Source organism: Falco naumanni, chromosome 7 (genome assembly GCF_017639655.2).
Source record: "Falco naumanni isolate bFalNau1 chromosome 7, bFalNau1.pat, whole genome shotgun sequence".
Classification (NCBI taxonomy): domain Eukaryota; kingdom Metazoa; phylum Chordata; class Aves; order Falconiformes; family Falconidae; genus Falco; species Falco naumanni.
The window spans coordinates 64,162,745-64,183,169 of NC_054060.1; the positions used below are offsets into that span (position 1 = coordinate 64,162,745).

The 20,425-nt window shown below is 42.5% G+C and overlaps 1 protein-coding gene across 6 annotated transcripts in view; it reads left to right on the forward strand.

The window, feature by feature from the left end:
- The window catches only part of TTLL5 (tubulin tyrosine ligase like 5), a 136,710-nt gene that overhangs the window by 16,905 nt on the left and 99,380 nt on the right, over positions 1 to 20,425 (forward strand). For 5 of the 6 annotated variants that reach the window (XR_005828831.1, XM_040600419.1, XM_040600420.1 and 2 more), the window contains 3 exons: positions 8,505 to 8,606; positions 8,734 to 8,825; positions 10,917 to 11,024. Coding sequence is in view for 5 of the 6 variants with exons in the window: in XM_040600419.1 (XP_040456353.1) it covers positions 8,505 to 8,606; positions 8,734 to 8,825; positions 10,917 to 11,024 (302 nt within the window). In the remaining variant the exon portion in view is untranslated. The remainder of the gene's footprint in view (positions 1 to 8,504; positions 8,607 to 8,733; positions 8,826 to 10,916; positions 11,025 to 20,425) is intronic. The other variant, XM_040600421.1, reaches the window with a different exon arrangement.

Below are 20,425 nucleotides of genomic sequence, written 5' to 3' on the forward strand. Positions count from 1 at the left end.
GGCCCTTGGACAGGGGTTTCATTTTGAATAACCTACTTCTGTTGAGCATCATCAAATCTCCTCTTTTGGTTGCAAGAGTTGTTAAAAAAAAGGAGTGGGAAAAATGGCTCCTTGAGCACTATTTGTATACCTTGTAGGGGTGTAGTTACAATATTGACATAGCATGTCACTGTTGTCCAGTAAAAAGTGTCTTGCTGCCTTCAGCAACCTGTCTTCTTGAGGGCATGTTTTAGGAAATCCTGAAGGAAAGGTAGCTAAAGACTAACTAGCAAAATCATTTTTGATATCTTCTATAGATTCCCCCCTCCCTATCTTCCATGTACTTCAAACTACACGCCCCCAGCCCTGTCCCTGTCCTCTGAATCTGTTTGGGTAGCAGAGGGTGGTCTGCCCAGGCACAGTGGGTCTCTGGGTATAACTACATGACACTCCTGTTGCACTTAGCAGACATGATGGGTGTCCTAAAGAATCAGGGAGGCTGGGCAACTCTTGGTGACAGTCTGTACTGTGAGAAACAGAACAGAAGAGGTTCACTGAATCGCAGAGTGGCTGGGATTGGAAGGGACCTCTGGAGGTCACCCAGTCCGGACCCCCCTGCTCAAGCAGGGCCAGAGCTAGTTGCCTGGGACTGTGTTCAGACTGCTTTTGAGTATCTCCTGGAAGGAGACTTTACAACTTCTATGGGCAGCATGTGCTAGTGTTTGATCACCTTCATGGTCTTTTCTTACGCATCGCAGGTTCAAAACACTGTTAATGGCAGTGCATGAGCTGAAAACTTACAAATCTGTGATGAGAAGATGAAAAAGGAAAATATTTTTTTTTTCCTGTTGCTGGAGACATCTGGTAAAACTGCTCCTGGATCTTGTTCTTTAACATAGAACTGTTTGAATAATTTTATCCAGCTTTGGTTAGAGAAACTGCCATCATAAGAGATATCACCAAAACTTTTTTTTATGTTTAGTAAATCACTTACAAGCTTTGGCTCCTATTCATGCTCAGTTGCTAGCTGACATACCAGGTGGATGCTGTGGAAAATACTCATGTTGGAGATAGTGGGATTGTGATGGTTTCAAGACTTCTGTTTTCTGTCCTGTACTGCAAGGGAACTGGGTCGCAGGTGGTATTTTGGAGTCCTGACCTTGATAATGTTAAAATGGAAGTATCTGTAGTTCTCCTCTACCAGTTCTAGTCCATAGAACAATTCCCTTAGGGCATCTTGTGTATTTTCATCCTGATTTTAACAGTAGTTCATGGGAACCAGAAAGAGAATTGAGTGGTGCAAACAACTCTCTCTGTGGCCTTAGTTTCATAAACAAATCGGCAGCTAATAGACTGTCAGTGAAGCCAAAGCCTAACATGTGTGGAGGGGAGGGAAGAGGGATGAGGGACTGAGAAAGTGACTCCAAGCTTAAAATGTGAGGAACGTGCTTATAGAAACACTACACTGGTTATTTCTAGGACATTTAAGCAGGAGCTCTGTGTGCAGTCATGGAAAAGACTATCATAATGTGTGCTTTTTCTGTAGTACTTGTTTGAGAAAAAAAGGATTAACTATTCTTTCCTTTTTCCCACTCCAGGGTCTTTTCTCCTCCTCCTTTCCCAGGCCCTGGCTAGATGTCTCAAATAAGCATTCCAGAGCTACCAAGTTTCATGCAAAACCATGTAACATCTTATGTAAATATTTAATGATCCAGTTTACGTATCTCCAAAATGTCTTGCATATGACAAACTTTACCTTGTGGTCAATTTGTTTCCTGAAATAATGCTGGGGATAAGTGGTGTACAACCTCTTGAGTAGTGTTCTGTTTGAATGTGTGGCAGTAAAAGGGTGAGTTGTTTGAGTTAAGGCAGTGTGGGGAACATGCGTTAAGGGCAGATCAACGTTTGGCATGGTGTGGTGGATTTTGGGGATTTCTAGAGATAAGTGTGGGCTCTGTGATGTGTTTTGTAGATTGTTAGGTCAACGGGGAAAAGTGCTGCATGTCACTTGTGGAGTAGGTGGCCTATTGAAGGTGAAGCTTAAGCTTGCCTATTAGGCTTATAGTGAACTGTTACAAGATGGGGAGGGAGGGCAGTAATCTGTTGTATCGGAATGTCAAAGGTGATTTTTTAAGAGGGGAGGTCTGAAGCATGACAGGGAGGCAGAGAGCTTGGATGCCTCTAGGTGATATACTGTTAGTCTAGAGGCTGAGAGTACTTCTGGAGTCTGAAGGGATTATTAAGGATTTCTCCTTTGACTTTCTGATCCTGCTGCCACTACTGCCACTCTACTGATTGCTTTTGAATGCTCTTTGCCCCTGTCTGATCCAAGAGAAAGTATGGAGGGAAGGCAAATGTGCTGTTGTTGAAGGTGAGCTCTGTAGTGGTGTGTAGTTCCTGGTAAAGGGAACTGGTTGTTGCCTTTGTCCGAGCTGCTGTGTCTGTGTGACTTGGCTGTGACCAGCTAAGGTATGGGCAGATGTGTTGAAACAGTTGAATGTATGAGTGTAATTTCTCTATTCTAAGTTTTGAATTCAGAAATGAAGGGCATCTCCTCTGTCCTGCAGAGGAAGGAGGAGCTGCAGTGAACGGGAGGAAGGCTGCCAAGGGCTGTTCACAATATGATTGCTGCTACTTCTGCCCGGGGGGCTGCGTTGCTGGCAGCAGTTTTGTGTGGAAACTGAACAGTGCACAGTCAACCTTGGTTTAACCTTTCCTATTTCCAACTGTATTTTTGGGGTAGAAGCTTTCCTGAGATACTTCTGTTTAGATGCTTTTGGAATCTAATCTATTTGATCATGATTAGATTTGAAATCTAATCATGTTAGTAGGTGTCCTTGATTTCCTTAATTTATCTCTTTCCTCAGATTTTAAAAGGACAAGATTCATTAGAAGGGGACGATCTTTGAGAGAATGGGAGTACAGTAAGGCCAGGGAAACAAGTGAATGAAAGTGAAGATCCAAGCAGTATGTAACATGAAGACAGGGGAAGGTGCTTCCTATGTCCTTGCTGCTATGAGCTCTATTATCTCTGTGTAATACATATCACAGAGGTGACCCAGGTTAATACTGTGTTAGGGGACCATTCCTTCTGCACCTTCTGCCTGCCTCCCCTCCACCTCTCAATTTCATTGGCAGGTGACAGAGAATTCAGTCAACACAGGAGAAATCCAAGTTTGAAAACTTGTGGTTAGAACCTGTGTTAATGGAGAAAGCAAATCTGAATTTAGACCAAAACATAGTTGATAACCTTCTAATGGTGGATACAGAACAGACATCCGTTCCTTTCTTGGTTACCTCTATGATATTTCACATTGGTAACAAGAACTGCTTGGTTTAGGTGAGTTGTGGTGAGAAGAATGCACCAAAGAGTAGGAAACCTTTTCTGAGGTGGAAAATTTCACCTGTTGCTAGATATTTTTTTTCTACTTGATAAGTCCTACAGAAAAATTCTCTGGAAGAATTCAAAGCAATGTGGATCCAATTGTTTAACCATTCAGACCACACAAATTTAACTACCAGCGATGTGTGGCAGTGCTAAGTGTGTTGGGTCTCTGCATTGCAAGGCCTATGGAGTAGTCTAGAACTTGGACAGGATCAGATCACAGTGGGGGAAAACAAGAGTTGTTTGAAGCCGAGCAAGGAAGAGGTGGCGTTAGTGAGCAGGAAATGGTGTTTTGAAGAGTTTCACTTGATAAAATAGTCTCCTTTGGCTGAAGATGCACCTCTGCGTGTGGACAGTCCAGCCCCCAGTTTAGGAGTACTCTTGGATTCCTGGCTGATTGCAGGTTCCCACATAGCAGCATCCACAAGTAATGCTTTGGCTAGGAAACAGTCCTGTCCTGGCAGATGATGACCTGGCCTCAGTTATTTGTGCCTTCATCACTCTTTGGCTGGATTATAGCAATATGAGATACCTGGGCATGAAGCCTTTAGTGCTTAGGAAAATATCTCGTGCAGAATGTTGCGGCATGTGCTTGTGGTAAATTGTGTTAGGGAGAAAACAACAGGCTCACCCTTTATTTTCTGTGCCACCTTACCATATAGTTCCTAAATTGCTTTTAGGATCTTGGCCTTTATTTATTCTATTATGGTAAGTGGCCGGGAATCAGGAAAGAAGGGGCTCCCAAAATGAAATAATCATCTAGAAGACTGTAAGATTTTTTTTTTTCTAGGTGTTAACCTGAGGTCAGAGTATTTTACAAGCGTTTAAGTTTTCCTACTTTCCACTCTTACTGTAAGGCTTGTTCCTATGACCTTAGGTCTCTCTCAAAATAGCCTGTAAATTTTTGTTGAAGAAAGGCATTCTGTAGCATGCAGATCTCTTCTCTTTCCTGGGGAGAAGTAGTATGCTGGATGAGTGGCCTTGTTACTACCGTGGAAGAAAGATACAGTGAAATACAGTATGAAAAGCTGTAGAACTATATAGTACTGAAGGTAATTGTAACTGGTATTTCAGTGGTAGTAACGCTCTTCCATCCCAAGCAAGTGTGAAAAACAAGTGTAAGGGGTGTGGGCTATTGCGAGCATTGTACTTGGATCTGTCACCATTCTGACATCCAGAGGCTATTGATAGAGGCTCTAGAAATAACTTGGATTTTCCATTTGCAGACTTGAACTTAGCATGAGGCTAGTAAGACTGTCTAACCAGGTCTTGGAGGATATATAAAGCTGGCACTCAATTCTGTTGTTTAAAGCTTGGGGCCTTTTGATAGTAGATTTGAATCATTTAATGTTTTGTATTTTTTTGATGCATTGCTGAACAGGCCTGTGATATCCCTTAAGATGACAGCATCCCAGTAGAAGAAAAGGTTTATGTACTGAGAGGTGTAGAGCACATTGAAATCCTTCTGAATAATCAGTTGCCATGGAAATGTAAATTCTATGGGCATGGAGCTTAGACCACCTAATAATTAAGGATGGTCTCTGTAGAAGAAAGCTAATGAAAGCATTTGCAAAGTAGAGAAATACTGTTGCTTGGAAGTATTGTCTACATCTGCCAGGGGTTTATATCCTCATATTTCTGATTATGTGCATAATTAAAAACAATAAGAAGCTGATAGGCATGGTGAACTTAATTGCCCTGTACTTCAAAGTATTGCGGGAGCCATGACTTTGTGAAATAGCTTGCTGCTTGTGCTCAGTATCTTCCAGGATCTAGCTGAAAGTATATGATCAACAAATGTTTTCAGTACACTGCCAGTAAATTATCGTTAAGGTGGAGATGATAGTCATAATTAAGAACAAAATATATAGGGCTGTTGTCACGATTTTCAAAACACAAGTGCTAAATCCAGGAAACTTATAGTTAAACTGAGAAGAAATTCAAATACTTTAAGCTGTGGAAATATGTGGAAAGGGAATCCAAACTTCCAAACTCTTTTCTGTTGCCAACTGCTCTGACTTCATATGTAGTTAAAGCTCAGAAAAATACGTTGCAAAATCTTTTTTACTTTTTTTAACCTTGCTACTTAGAGTTAGTTACATCATGGAGTTGGTTTTTTTTTCCTGCTCCCACCTGGATATTTAAGGGTAGCTTTAATCTGATGAGCATCTTCATGGATTTGTTGGTACAGTTCTTGTGGAGAGAGAAATATTTCTCAAAATGGCTACCAAGTGAGGGCAGTAGTGGCTCCGTTTTCACTGAAAAATGAGATTTGTTTTTTTTTTTTTGGCAGTTCTTTTAAAGGAAGGATTTTTTTTTGTGTGTAACTTGTTAGATGTCCTTGTATAGTTCAGCTTCTGAACTATGGAAAATAATAGGGGAAGGATGAAGAGAGATGACTGTTCATAAAGCAAATTGGGGATGCATTCTTTTCTGGACTTTAACTTCATTGCCAGATGTCCCAAATTCCCCTCCCTCTCTCTCTTCCGTTTTTCTTGAGCATTGCTGCCCTTTTCCTTCTTTCAGGCTTCACCCAAATCTACTCGCCTCTTCTTGCAACTAACCCTGCTCTCCTTGGTACTTTCTTTCCCTCTTGCCAGAGCTTCTTAGGATAGTGTATGTCTGACTTCCCTTTACCCTTTTTTAATCCCCTTCATCTCTTTCGAGACATTAGCATCTTAAGCTATTGTGGTATGGGAGGATGGTCAGAGTGAAGAAGAAAGTGTGTTTTCTCTTGTTGACTTTGGTTTTGAACTAGATAGAACATGCTTGTTGTTACAAGCTGTGGTGGTTAGCAGTGGCTCGTACTGGTCATTCTGCCAACCAGATGCCCTGGATTCTGCCCTTGGTTTTTTGTTTTCTTTTTCTCCGAAGTCTGAGACCTAAAATATATTTCAAAACAGGATTTGATTACAGGCAGAATAAGAAAATGATTGCATGTGGACTGCGTGGTCATTGTGGGTCCTTTCCATCTGGAACTATTCTATTATATCGTATTTAGCTTGATGGCGTGTCCTTGTCTGGATGTAAGATTTTTCAAATATCACCACAAATAGTAGTATTGTCTGCTTAATGTTTGATAATTTCTAAAAGTTGTTTTGTGGCCTGCTCTTAAAACGGAGGCGCTGCCCTCTTCCTGTCCTGACTCTGCATTATAACTCTCTCCTATGTTACGGCTGCAGGAGGGTGTACCTGCATCTGATTGGAAGTTAATCTTTCTATATTTGCTCAAGTGGGTGTTTAGTCAAATCTATGAAGTGTTCTGACTTGCCTGTGGCTATGTAATTTGTGGAGCAGATCAACTAGAGTGGCTTGAGTATGCAACCAAGCAGGTAATGAGCTTTCAGCTGCTGTGCATCCTTTGATTGACAAAGGCTGATCACGCAGCTACATCTTTAGAAAGCAACTTTTGCATAAGATGTAATTTTAAGCATCTTAAATTGGCATGGCTATCAAGAGAAACAGTCCTGCACCTTTCCTGGCTGCTGTTCCCATTCTCATGTTGACCTTTTCCTTTCCTGGAACAGGTATATGATCAGTTTCCCTGACTGCACAGTGCAAATTGGAATGGAGGAGTAGCATGGTCAACTGTACTAACACCTGGTTGCAGGAAGCTACTTTGCTTCCCCCAGAAGCTTGTATTGTTTCAGCATTCATTCAACCTCTTCTCAAAGAGGTGTGCTATTGATAAGAGTACTGTTTAAATGGCTTCAGTGCAATTTTGCGCTGTATTCCTGTGCTCATTCAGGGGCTTGTGTCCATTGTATTGTGCCACCACAAGCATTTCTGGACCCATGCAGTGAAATGATCTGATTTGATAAATAACTTAGCAAAAAAGGCTGGTTGTAGATGGCTTGCTGTGCAGGATGCTCTTGTGCCAGTACTATGCAAGTAAGATAAAGGCAGATAGCTGAGGAAATAGAGTTAGACGTAGCTTAAGTCTGTGTGGCTGCTGAAGAGGGGGAAAGGAGGAAAAGAAAAAGCTTTTATCAAGTTACAACTTTGTAGCTGGATCAGGGAGCTGATCTGCCTTTATCCTTATGCACCCCTTTTTACCTCTCACATCCTGTTCCCTCTGCCTCTTCCCAAGACAACACCGCCACCACCAAAATCCCTCAGACACCTTACAGACCAAAACACTGGGCTGTTTCTCAGTTGGATCAATTCTTTGATTCATTTCAACACAAACATTTGTGATGGTAGTGTATGGCTAAGGGAGTGGTGATGGGGTACGTGGTTACAGGACAGGTAATGCCTTTTAATCAGGAGGTTACCACTGTTTCCATAATAAACAGGCTGATTTAACTGTGGTATTGTTGGCTGTAACAGGGTTCATATGGAGACTAGATAAGCATGTAAGAGTGTCTTGCTCCTGATTGTGATCTTCCCTACAGTCTCTTTCCTTGTACACAATTAAGTGACGTTTTTGAGATATGGAAGGGCTTTGTAGTCCCTGAGAATGACAGGACAGTGCAGCAGATGCTGCCTTGTTGGACAAACTGATCTGGCCTGCAGGTTGTACCTGTTTTCCTGGATGCCTCTTGAGAAGGAGGATTGGCAGTTGTAGGCTGTGTAGTTGGTGGCATTAGAAATCTGTTCCCACCCTCAGCCTTTCCGAAAGCATCCTTGGAGTATGTAAGAACTGAGCTGTGCTTGTATGAGACTTCAGGAAGTATTGACTGTGGTATGCATATTGTATATGATTGCTCTGAATGTGTTCCTTTCCCAGGACCGATGGATCTTAACGTATTTGTGGTGGGTCCTATTGCGAAATCGAAGTGACCGTGACACTGATTTGTCTAAAGCAAAGTGGCCTGTTTTGCCAGAATGCCTGAGGACCACAAATCTAAGCAGTTGAGAAAAAAATGTGCCTACCACGATGTGGACACTGTTAGGCTGTGAGAACTCCCAGGAGAACAAATGGAGCTCTCTGTTCCAAGACACTGAAAAAGAGACTAAATGCACCTGGATGTGGCCCTTGAGAATAAACTATTTCTTGTGAGGAGAGGTTGCATTTGATGGAGTCTCATTACATGCATTATCTCCTAGCTGTTATTGTTGAGTCGTCTGTGTAGTAGGTCATAATTACAAGCATGTCACTTGTTCAAGAAATACTGTGAATCTTTATCCCTCTTTACAGATTCGCAACAGTGAGGTATGACCAGGCATCCAAGAACATTAAAAACCAGTTCATGCATCTGACCAATTACAGCGTCAACAAGAAGAGTGGAGATTACGTCAGGTACTTGGCTGGAAACTGGAACTTGATCTCTAGAGGTTGGGTCAATTTACCTAAGTTGGTCTAAGGCTGGTGCAAATCCATAGAGGTAGGCCAGTGGTGTCAACCTGCTGCTTTCATTTGTTTTTAGCTGTGATGATCCTGAAGTAGAGGATTATGGAAACAAGTGGAGCATGAGTGCAATGCTGAGGTACTTAAAACAAGAGGGGAGAGACACTGCAGGTCAGTACAGATCTTGTTGTTTTATTCCTTTGTTGGATCTTAATCATCTCACTAGCGTGAATCCTAAGAAGTCAGGGAAGAGCCCCAGTGAGTCCCATTTAGCACCAGAGCAGGGTGGAGGGAAGCATTCATTGTTCCTTACAGCTTGCTCACTAAAGCTGTGGCTTTCATTCTCTATCCCCAGAGATGAGTCCTATCCCCAGAGATGAGGCCTACCCCTTCCCTTTTGCAAATAGTATTCTGAGACATTCTCAGGGTGTGTTTCTTAATATTTTACCTACATTTCCCGTTTCTTAAGGTCATTCCATTCCTTCTAAAAGCTTCCCTCCCTCTACTGCTCCCATGGCCTGTTCAGTCTGATGAGTGACCAACCTCTGGAGAGCTGTGCCAGTTTGAATGACTCTTGGATGTGGTGTCATCTTTCCATGGCTCAGGTTTTTGCTGGGTGTTTTCATTTCAGTCTGTGTTCCATATAAAATAGCTCCCTCTTCCACACCTTTGCCAGGTCGGCTGGGAATAAATGCATCTGCAGAGCGCAATCCAGGTATATCCTTTAAGGGATAAATTACCTGTGATACTGAGGCATCAGTAACACTACTGATAGCAGCTATGTCCATATTGCAAATGTTGTGAGGGAACACTTAGACATTGGAGGAAGGGGTTTGAATCTGGCTTTCAGATGGAGTAGACCTTTTCCCCATCATACGTGTGCATGGATGTCCAGTCACATGCACCATGTGTTCTCAGTAAGCTGTGCACACGTAATTATTTATATCAACACATTTCCACACCACACGCGAACCTGAAGTATAAAACTGCACTCCTAATTATTAAGTAAACTGCTGAGCAAGGCAAGCAGGTTTCTCTAACTATCCATTACAAGGCTTCTTGCACCTTTCTCTGATGCATCTGGTTCTGGTCATAGGGAGGCAGAATGCTGGCTGGAAAGTGTTGGCCTTGTCTGGGCTGGCAAGATTTTTGTGCTCTGGGATGTTTATATACACTTAGATATTCCCATGCTGAGTTGCTTCCACTTAGTTTTCTTCTGGCACAGAAATTCACATCTGAATTTGCTTGCATGCTCCTCTGTAATTATTCAGGTTCCTGCATGTCATTATCTGAACATAAGAAATAGTAATTGTAGGCCTAAATCGGACTCTTTAGTCAAGTGGTTGGTACTAGATGTTCTTTGGGACAGGGATTACCAAATGTTTGTGTGGGTTTTCTGGAGGTCTTGGGTGTTTGCTTGTGCTCCCTTTGAGGGGTGAGGAAGGCTGTCCTATCATCCCTGCTAACTTTTCAGACTAGGATTCTAGTGTTTGTTCATTTCCTCCTCCTCTCACTTTATTAATTATACTTGAAAATAGAAACTAAGTGTGGTGTTCTTTCTGTTGCATGACTTGTTCCAAGCCCAGTGTAGAATCCAGGTCTACATCTAATGTGGATCTTTCTTGCCTTTTGCTCTGTCAGCTCGGATTTGTGGTCCTGAGCTCTGTTTACAGTCTCATACAGGAGTTGGAGAGAGCTTTATTACTGAAACTGCAGATTATCTGTAGGTCAGCAGGACTGGAAGTTGTCACCATTCATATCATTTTGAAATGATTTGTGAATCATGGTATGGGAACAGCTGCTTTAGAGGAAGGTGCAACATCACAGAACAGTTATCTCTTAAAGTCCACAAGAAAAATTTCTGTATCTCTGTGGCTGTGGCTTATTCTCTGTAGTTTAAGGGCTTATCTCACTAACCCACTCTTCTTTAATCCTTCCTAATACTCTGAGTGGGCAATGATCGGGCTCCAGCTGACTTGTGCTGATGTGCTTGCCACATGTTTCTGCTTACTTGCACTGTACATATACTCACTTCTGTCATTCCCATTTGTGAGTATTTTTGCACTAGGATACTTATGCATGTATCTATATGCTTATGCTTGCATGGATTTCTAAATATCATTGCTTTATCATCCATAGGCTCTCATGTGCTTTGATTCACAAAGGTATCTGTCCATATGCATACTCTCATGCTTTTCTCGATATTGTGTGCTACTTCACAATCTATTTTTTTTTTTTCTCCTTCTTCCTCCCTTCTTGCAGCACTGATGGCCAGCGTGGAGGACCTGATTATCAAGACTGTAGTTTCTGCTGAGCTGGCCATTGCCACAGCTTGTAAAACCTTTCTTTCACATCGTGGCAGCTGCTTTGGTAAGACACTGAGGGCATCTTTGTTGATTGACTCAAGTACTGTTTGAAATTTTCAGCTTTCATAGAATCTTGGAGTGGTTTGGGTTGGAAGGGACCTTAATGATCATATAGTTCCACCCTCCCTGCCATGGGCAGGGACACCTTCCACTAGACGAGGTTGCTCAAAGCCACATCTAGCCTGCCCTTGAACACTTCCAGGGATGAGGCATCTGATGCTACAGAGAAGCATGTGCTGCCTATTGCAAGGAGGCTGGATGCTGGTTCTTTTCTCAGTATAGATCTCTGTGAGGGCAGGGGACATTGAATCTCGGTTGTCCCTCTGCCAGCGTCATTCATCAGAATCTCATGCTAGAAAATGGGATGATGAAAAGGGACTTGAAAGGGAACTGGGGAAGTGCTGGGAAGTTCAAGTTACTGACCCACTAGTGCCCTTGCAAAGGATGGATGTGGATTATTAAGCATCCCTTTAGAGCACTTAATGTTATCTGTTGATCCATCTAGCCCAGTGTAGTTCTGAGTTATTGCTCTATATGCGCCTGAGGACTGGGGACGAAAGTGCAAATGCCGCGCTTGGAAGGACCGGTGGTGGTACATGCTTCTGGGCTTGTGCTTGTGCGAGAGTACCGCATGGTGGCGTCAAAGCCTGCTTCTGGCAGAAGCTTGATGCAGAGCTATGTGCTGGCAAAAGGATTTGAGAACTGGCTGGCAGCAGTTGCTGGGATGAGGTCCAGAAAGCAGTGGCTGGTACCACAGTGTGCCTTCTCCTGCTTTCCAGTGGCTGCTTCCCAATCTTTCCTAAAGAGGCCTCCTCCTGCTCTTTAGCTGCCTTTTGCTCATGTGGATATATACACGAAGATGGAGTCTCAGGGCAGGGGAGATGAGTCTAGAATTAGTCTCATTCAGCGCTTAAACTAAAGATCAAGCTTGGCTTAAGCTATCCTGTGTTTAGGTATTGGGACTTAATATTTAAACTAGCTGTGTAGGTAGGTCCATTTGTATGGCCCTTGTATTGCACTTGAAAGCTGCAGAGTTATCAATACTCAAACTACCGTAAAGGCTGTCGTCTTTGGATATTTGGGGTGATGAGAAAATCAAGAATCAAGTAGGAGCCATGGCTGATGTCTTGTTTAGTGACCTGCCAAACTAGCTGCCTCTCTGGCCTTAGCTTCTCCTGACTGACTCTGATGCCTTTGTTCAAGTGGAGAACCTTGGCATACATGGGGATTTATGAGTTAGATAATAGTTTTAGTGAAGTAGCAGTTTATTAGATACTCTAGAAATATCAACAACTGGATTGGAAAAAAAAAAAAGGCACACCAAAACCTTTTAACTGCTTTTTTTTTGGCTTCTCCCTTTTCCTCCTTCAGTTGTGCCTCTAGATGCCTCTGAGCTGTGTATGTGGAAACTAACGTTCCTCATGTACTTTCTGCTGGGCCTGGCTCTGAGGTTATTCCACTTCCTGCTGCCTCCCCAGGGCTGCACTAACCACCCTCTCAGATGCTCCCCCACAAATAAACTGTTTTGTTCCATTTATTTCAGTGTAAACATAAATTAAGAGCTTCCCAGGAAAAAGAGCTTAAGTAGGAGCCATACTGCTTCCCTAGGGAGCCTGAGGCATTTCCAGAGTTCAATACTTTCTGCCACCTTCCCCCACAATTAAGTGATGGTCCTTGTCCCAAGGATTTGAACTGCCCGTGTTGTGCTGTACGGCTCATTTTTAATCTGTGTGTCTTGTTCTGACACTTTCTGGTTGTGCTACTTCTAACTCTGTTGTAAAAAAAGACAGGTTTTTTTTTTTCTAGCTGGAAATGTTCAGAGTGGCTGAATTCATAGTTGTTAACATGATGGAGAAAAATGGGAATGAAGATTTCAAGGCAGCACGCATAGGTTCCCAAGACCCATTGTACTTTTTGTTTTTTGGTGGTGGTGTGTGGTGTTTTGGTTTTTTTTTAATTCTGGGCTGTGAACAATGAAACTGCATGTGTGTCCTGAGAAACTTTTCAAATGATCACTATCTCAGATTTCACAAACCTGTATCTGAGACTCAGATACAGAGGCCTTGCTTGGAAAGCTTCTAGAAAAATGTAACTAACTTAGTGTGTATTCTACTCTGGTCTTTGTAATGCTGTTCTAGGAAGTAGAACTTCAGCATAATGGCCACCTAGATAAAAATTAAATCACAAGTACTTATTTGTCTAGATTAGGTTGCCCGCTTTATTCCTCTAACAGTTTAGCGCTGTTGTGGTCCTTCATTCCTTTCCCAAGTAAATGTATTTTTGTTGTATACTTGTTTTCTAGATTTAAGGGAAGATACTCCATTTATGGCTGCTTCATGTTTTAAAATAAGACTAGTGAAACAGTCTGTATGGTTCCATCTACCCATGCTTGACTAGAAAATGAGCTGTAGGTCAGGATGATTCTTTTTCTAATGTCAAAGTGGAGTGCTGCTGACAACTTGTGGAAAGATTGTAGTGATTCTCCTTTTGACCATGTCATGTGAGCTGCTGCATTCTAGTAATAATCAGCTCTCAGAGGATTTGGGATGCTCAGAAGTCTTGTTCCTCTGAAGTGCATTGCAGAAAGTAGTGTAAGTACTACGTGATTTGTTGCAGCCTTGTTCATGCATTGTTATTATCAATGTGATCTCAAGCCTCTATTTTGTTCTTTATGGTTAGCTAATAATTCCTCATGTAAAATTAAGCTGCAAGTAAAAATTGCCTTAACCAGGAGCTCCAGAGAAGGGCATGCTGCAGGACTCTGAACCACTGTGTTGTCCTGAAGCTGGTCACCAGCTCAGGAGTTGGTTGCCTCTGGAGCCTTATTTAAGAGAAGCTGGATTTTGCATTGACTTGGAGGGACATGACATCTCAGTGTGGGAGCAGGAGAGATGATGGGAATACATATACCTGAGCTGATTAAAGATGGAGTTCTCGCTCCTGGAGTAAGCACTTCTGGGTAGGTTAAAAAAGGCAATGAGGCCTGCTGTCAGACAGTCTGAAAAACTAGCGTTGTTTAGTAGGGGTTGAAATGGGTGCAGCACGTATTTTTGCCAGCATCCAGTGTAGCACCATTTTCTGTACTCACTGAAACATGAGCCTGAAGAAGCAATAGATTTATGTCCCCCTGCTTCATTCCCAGCTCTGGTCCACCCAGCCATGACACTGTTGAGCTCTTTTGCAATCAAGAAGGTAGGTTAGGATAGGATATAGTAGACGCGTTGATCCCACCAAAGCAACGAGTTTCTTACTTAGCTGCTCCTGTGTCCTAAAGCTGAATTGGTCAGGTTTATGTTTCTACTCGCATCTACATTAAGATGGTATAGAGCAAACAAACTATTGTACTACTTGAGTGGCGCTGACCTGGAGCTAAATCCTTAAAAAAAGTCTTCATTTGTATGTAATCACCAGTTCTCAACCATCTGTGGTGCTGTTCTTCATAAGCATTTAATTTTCTTAGTAGCAGCAACTGACCTGTTTTGGGGAATGGTAGCCTTTTGTAGTATTGAACAGTGCTGGCCTGCTCCATAATGAATTTTGCAGGACACTAAAAATTTGAGATTATTAAGGAATTTCTATGCAGAGTTGCTTGACATGAGTATAGGTGAGTCCCTACTTGGAGACTTAGGTCAGCCATACATGTACTATACACAGACCCTATATCTTTTTCTGGTTTCATAGGTGACCTGTCAAGGAAAAGCAGAACAGGTATTCCCTCCGCTTATCTTTTTTTGCAAAGCTTAATCCATTCTATTTTTATACCCTTACTGTCAGGCTTTGCTTTAAAGCCAGTATGTAAAGATGCTATTTTGAATCTGAAAAAGGTTGTCCTTGGAGTCCTCTGGCACCAGATTCAGGAACCCTGTGCCTTTCAGGACAGGTCTTTTGATGATCCAGTGTGCCCAGGTAGATTTTGTAATATAACTAGATCTTCAGAATTTAACACAACTGTCAGTTGAGCCTGAAGGGTAAAACTAGTTCAAGACATAGGTCTTCTAGTGATAGAGCCTGTAGGAGTAGGGGTCTATCATACACTGTTTTCCTTGCTTATCACTTGATAGTTCTGAATGGTATTTGATTGCTGATGATTTAGCACCCAGATCTCAGCAAAAGAGTCAGGATCCCTGTTGCTGCAGGAGCTTTCTGGTTTCTTTAGGAAACTGTTCTCCGCTTGGTAGCATTTTACTTTATATAAAATAGCAGTTTACTTTCTCAGGGTGCTTGAGCAGATCTGGGAAGCATTAACTTTCCCCAAACCAGCCATAATGAAATGACCATCATCGTCAATTTATCATCAGTGGACTTGTGTTATCGAGGTCTGAATCAATCATGGCTTCGCATTCCATCTTCTGCTGTCATTGGTTCTTGTAGTCATGTTAAGGTCTTTAGCAGATAGATGAGAACATGGAAGTCAGGAACAGCAGGTTATTCTTGTCTGCTCGTTTGCTTGGGACTGAAGTTGTTGGAGTTTAGGACCTTGAAATCAGAAGTTGGGCTAATGAAGGCAGGAGACATGTTCTTTCTCCTTCACCTTATGTATCGGTGTATCTATGAAGTCAGCTGGCTTTTATTTTGATCTACCTGCTAGTCCATTTTCTTAATTTGGCCACTAAGATTGTTGAAGAAGTAGCAGCAGCATTATCTACTCTTCTGTTCCTCAGTGGCATAAGGGAAGCTAAATGATGGCCAAAGGTGGTTATTGGGATGTTAACCTCTTTGCTCACTATGATTTCACACACTGGGTTGAAGAGCTTTCCCCTTTATGGTTGATGATGTATTTACCCTGTATGATTAGGATTATAAAAGTAGCCCAACTTGCACCAAGATTCCTGCTCTTTGATGTTAGCCTTGAATATGGCCTTACTAGCATTTCTGACTTCAGAGCAGAAGGATGATTCCGAGTCTGGTATAGGTGATGAGCCTGACTGTAATCTTCTCTTCACTAAAAACAGTGGTTTATGTAGAGAAGGAGGACAATTAAGATGATGAAGGGTCTTGAGAGCAAGAATTATGAGGAGCAGCTGAGGTCACTTGGCTTGTTCAGCTTGGAGAACAGAAGGCTGAGGGGTAACCTCATTGCAGTCCACAACTTCCTCAAGGGAGCAGCGGAGGGAGCTGATCCCCTCTTTCTAGTGACTACTGATAGGATATGAGGAAATGGAATGGAGCTGTGTCAGGGGAAGTTCAGACTGGACATTAGGAAAAGATGCTTCACTGAGAGGGTAGTCGGTCACTGGAACAGGTTCCTCAAGGAGCTGGTCACAGCACCGACCCTGTCAGAGTTCAAGGAGTGTCTGGACAATACTCTTAGTCATATAACTTAGTTTTAGGTTGTCCTGTGAGGAGCAGGGATTTGGACTTGGTCATCCTTTTGGGTCCCTTTCAACTCAAGATATTCTATGTAGGCACTCTGAAATTAATCCGCTTCTGAAAACTTTTATTGGGAATGTGCCTAGGTGTCCATCAGGCTTCAGTAGAAGGAAAAAAGGTTGAGAAGTAATCCTAGAAGCGACAGACTTTCTCTGGTTACCTATCGTGAAGAAAGTGCCTCTAAGTGATGCAATTACACATTTGGCCAAGCTAGTATGACAGACTCTGGCAGATGCAGGCTGCATCTTATGAAGTAGGCAAGAACACCCAATGTGTGGAATAAATCTGTCCTCTGTTGTTTGGTCCTTTTCTGTAATACCACTGAGAGAGAACTTTATTGTAACAGGGAAAGGCTTTATCTAAAAAGGAGTTAAGCTGTATTATTTGGAGTGCAATACAAATTTTTGCACGAGACTACAGCATCAGTACTTTCCCCAAAGCCTTTAGTCTCCAGAGTAGAGGCTTCAACTCTATTACTTGATATGACAGTGTGGTCTTTTGCTTATGAAAGTCTAAACAGTTATGCTGGCTTTCGTAGGGTAACAGGAATGATTTGGGACCTGACTCTGATAACTCCCCCAAGATGTAGACCTGTTCATGTCCTCATAGCTGTCAAGATGTGGTCTACCAGAGTTGAAGCAGGTGCTGTACCATCACTAGATAAAGTGATGGAGTTAATTCACAAGATACTGTTTAGTCTCTGAAGCCTCAAGTTTGGCAGTGTGTTCAAGAAAGCAATACATCCATCGCTATACTCTTAGTTTTTCCTCTCTTGCACTGGCTGGTTGCTGCTTTGGATGAAATTGCAGCACAGTTAACTTTTCTAACTGAAGCTCCTTGGTACACCTCGTCTCTAAACACAGTCTGTAGGATACCTTTAGATAAAGCACAGAAGAAGTACGAGGGCAAGATCAATTTTAGTGGCACATGTGTAGTTCCTTGCATTAGGAATGTCTGTAAATATGCTCCTGCTTAAAATGAGACAATCGGTTGTTACTGCAAAAGTTGCATACTACGCAGCTTTTTTCGGTGTGTATGTGTCCCTTAACCTCAGGTTGCCTCCATTCAATTGCAGACCATGTACTCTGCAGTAAAGCTGCTTCTTTTTCCCCAGTGAACAAGCTGAAAACAAAGACCAGAATTACAGCAATCCTCTAGGAATTGAGCTTATTCATTCTATGCAAAATCATGAAAACATTGTTTGTGCTACCAGGCTATCACTTGTGACTTAGTTTCCAGACTTAGAGAATACCAAATTCTTTGGGGATAATTTCTAAAAGGGAGTGCCAGTGCAGTCTTTGACAGGAATATAAGCCAAACTTGGTTCTAGAAAACTGCACGTATTCCAAAAAGCTTGAGACTGTGTCTCTAGCCTTCCTCTTAGTCTTAAATAATTTCATTGGCAAAAGAATCTGTGTCTGATCTGTTTGCAGTTAGACTTTGGTCTGAAGCTAGCCCTTCTCTTGGGGAGGATGGGAAGCTTGGTCAGCAGTGACTTCTGTATGGGAGTCGGAGTGGAGAGGCAGGCTGTTCCTGCTGTGTGTTGGCAGCAGCTGGTACCTCCTGATACAATTCCAGTCTGTTTAACAAACTGCAAGGGTGAAATATGTCTTTCTGGATTGTAGTAGCAAGGGGAGGGGAGCAAGGGAAGGCACTGCAGAAACTTGGTATCTTAGTTTCTTCTGTTTGTGCCTTAATATTAGCAGTGCAAGGTGAGTTGTCATAAACTTAGCATCGCTACAGCTCAAGGCATGTGTTTCAGTCATTCTGTATTCTTTACCCTCTCTACAGAGGGAAATGGCAGTCGTGCTTAAGCTGGTAATTGCAGAGGATATAGTTCTGATCTTGCTATGCTCATGTGACTCTGTCTTTGTGCTGCCTATGCATTTATTTTTACAAATGATAGCGGAGTTTCACAGTAGAAAGGATACTCTTCAGTGTTTAATCTAGGTAGTGCATTTTCCAAATGTGGAAGAGGGCCAAGGAGATATTTCTAGGGTAGTTGAAACCACAGGCAATTTCTCCTATGCTTGTGCCCTGGTATCCCAGACGGACTTGACGATCCCTTTGTGCTGAGCACTGTGTGGCAAGCTGTGAGGCTTGATTCTGTTGCCAGAACGTGGTTATTGCATAGCTCCTGATGCCCTGAGGTGGGAGTGACATCTGTCTAGGGGTTGTAGGTATGACCTAGAATACAGGAGACTTGGGGCATTATGCAGCAGCAGTGGAGTTTTCCTAGGAGACCCTAAGGCACTGCAGATGGCATTAGATGTCTAACAATGGAATTGATTCAACAGGGATACCCTGAAGAGTTTACTCTCCTAAGAAAGCAAGGCAGACTACAAGGGAAGGGAGTGTAAAGCACTAGCAGCATGGTCAACAGGTTTCCCATGTATACTTGTAAAAGTGGATGGACTAAGTGAGTAACTGGGTGGGAAAGAGGGAGGTTTAAAGAGCAAGTGGTTTGGAAGGGAGAGAAGTGTGGGAGAGGAGGACAAAGCCAGAGGAGCCAAAATACTAGGAAAGGTCCTTTAAGGGGCAGAGGGAGGGAATGGCCAGCAGCAACAGAAGTAGCAGCTAGTCAAAACAAAATGCTCTGCTTCCTGACTGGGGCTGGGAGGTTGCAAACCAGCAGCTGCTACAGGTCTACTGGTTGCGTCTCTCCCTCGGGCATCAGCTGCCTGCCCAGTGGAGTTTGCTGTGCCTTTAAGAGTCACAAGTCTTCACCAAACCTGAGATTGTATTTTGAAATAACGTATTAAAATCATCAGAGGTTTCTCCTGGTCAAAATGATTTGCTAATGTTTACACTTGTAATCCCCACCTCTTCCTTTTCCCTCTACCGCAGCCTTTCTAGTCTGGGGAGCAAGAGAGCCAAATGTAGACTCAGCCTCATTTCTTTGGAGTGAACCAACTCTAACTCTGTGCTGGTTTACTTACCACTTGGTGTCTGGCTACACAGTCTAGAAAAGTGAGCAGGCAATACTCACTCTGCTGCCATTTCCTCCCCTTCCAAGCCCCTTCCCCCCAGCTCATTTACTTCCCATTATAAGCTACATGAGCTTTTTGCACAGCTGCCTGCATAGGAAGATCTTGTCAAGCGCTCCAGCTCCCTGGAGCCAGCATCAACGTCAGGCAGGTGACAAAAGGCCAAGGCCAGAATTCAAGGAAAGCAGCATGGCAAAGAAATTCTCCTGTTTTCACTCCAGACACTAGGGAACTGGTTAATTCCATGGAAATCCTTCTTCCCTGCCAATACCCTGTTCTGCGGTGTTTTAAAAAAATGTGCATAAGTTGCCCTGATGATCATTAACTGTATTCCTTAATGCTGGAAGAGAGAATTGCATTAATGCCAACTTGTGATTTATAGTCATCTTTGTGTAGCATCCTTCTTGCAACTCCTTCCAAGCTAGAGAGAACGTGTTGTATAGACTGAAATAGTAAAATCAGTCTTGGAATGGGAAGCTGGCTTCAGTCTGACCTGTGTAGAGCAGAACACATCTAGCAGATGTAATATGTTATGAATGTTTTAGAAACTAAGGAAAAAAATATTTCTGTAGTGGTTTGCTGCAAAGTGGCAAGCTGTCAGTAAGATAAAAAGAAAAAAAAGGGACATTGTCTATGTAGATGGAGCTGCTGAGGGTAAGACTTTTGTACTCCCATGGGGTTATTGCAGAAAAACATACAAGAATAATGGAAAAGAAGCTGATTTTTCTATACCTGACTGGAACAATGTATATAGAGATTAAAAAGTGAAAAGGAGAATGAAGTTCTTTGGTTTCCAGCATCTAGTGGAAGAAGTAGATTGGACCTGCTATGCTTCTGTCAATTCTTTGTGAAAATAAGTAGTAGAGTTCTACGTTAACTGCAGTTGGGTCAGCAAAAGAGTTTATTTTTCTATATAATACTTTCCTAAGACTAATTTTCTGCTTCCATTTTCCCCCCACAAACAGAATATATTTAACCTTGATTCTGAGGAAGTGAAATTTCCCACTTGTGAATGTTATTTGTTCAGCCCTAGAGAGTTTGCTGGATT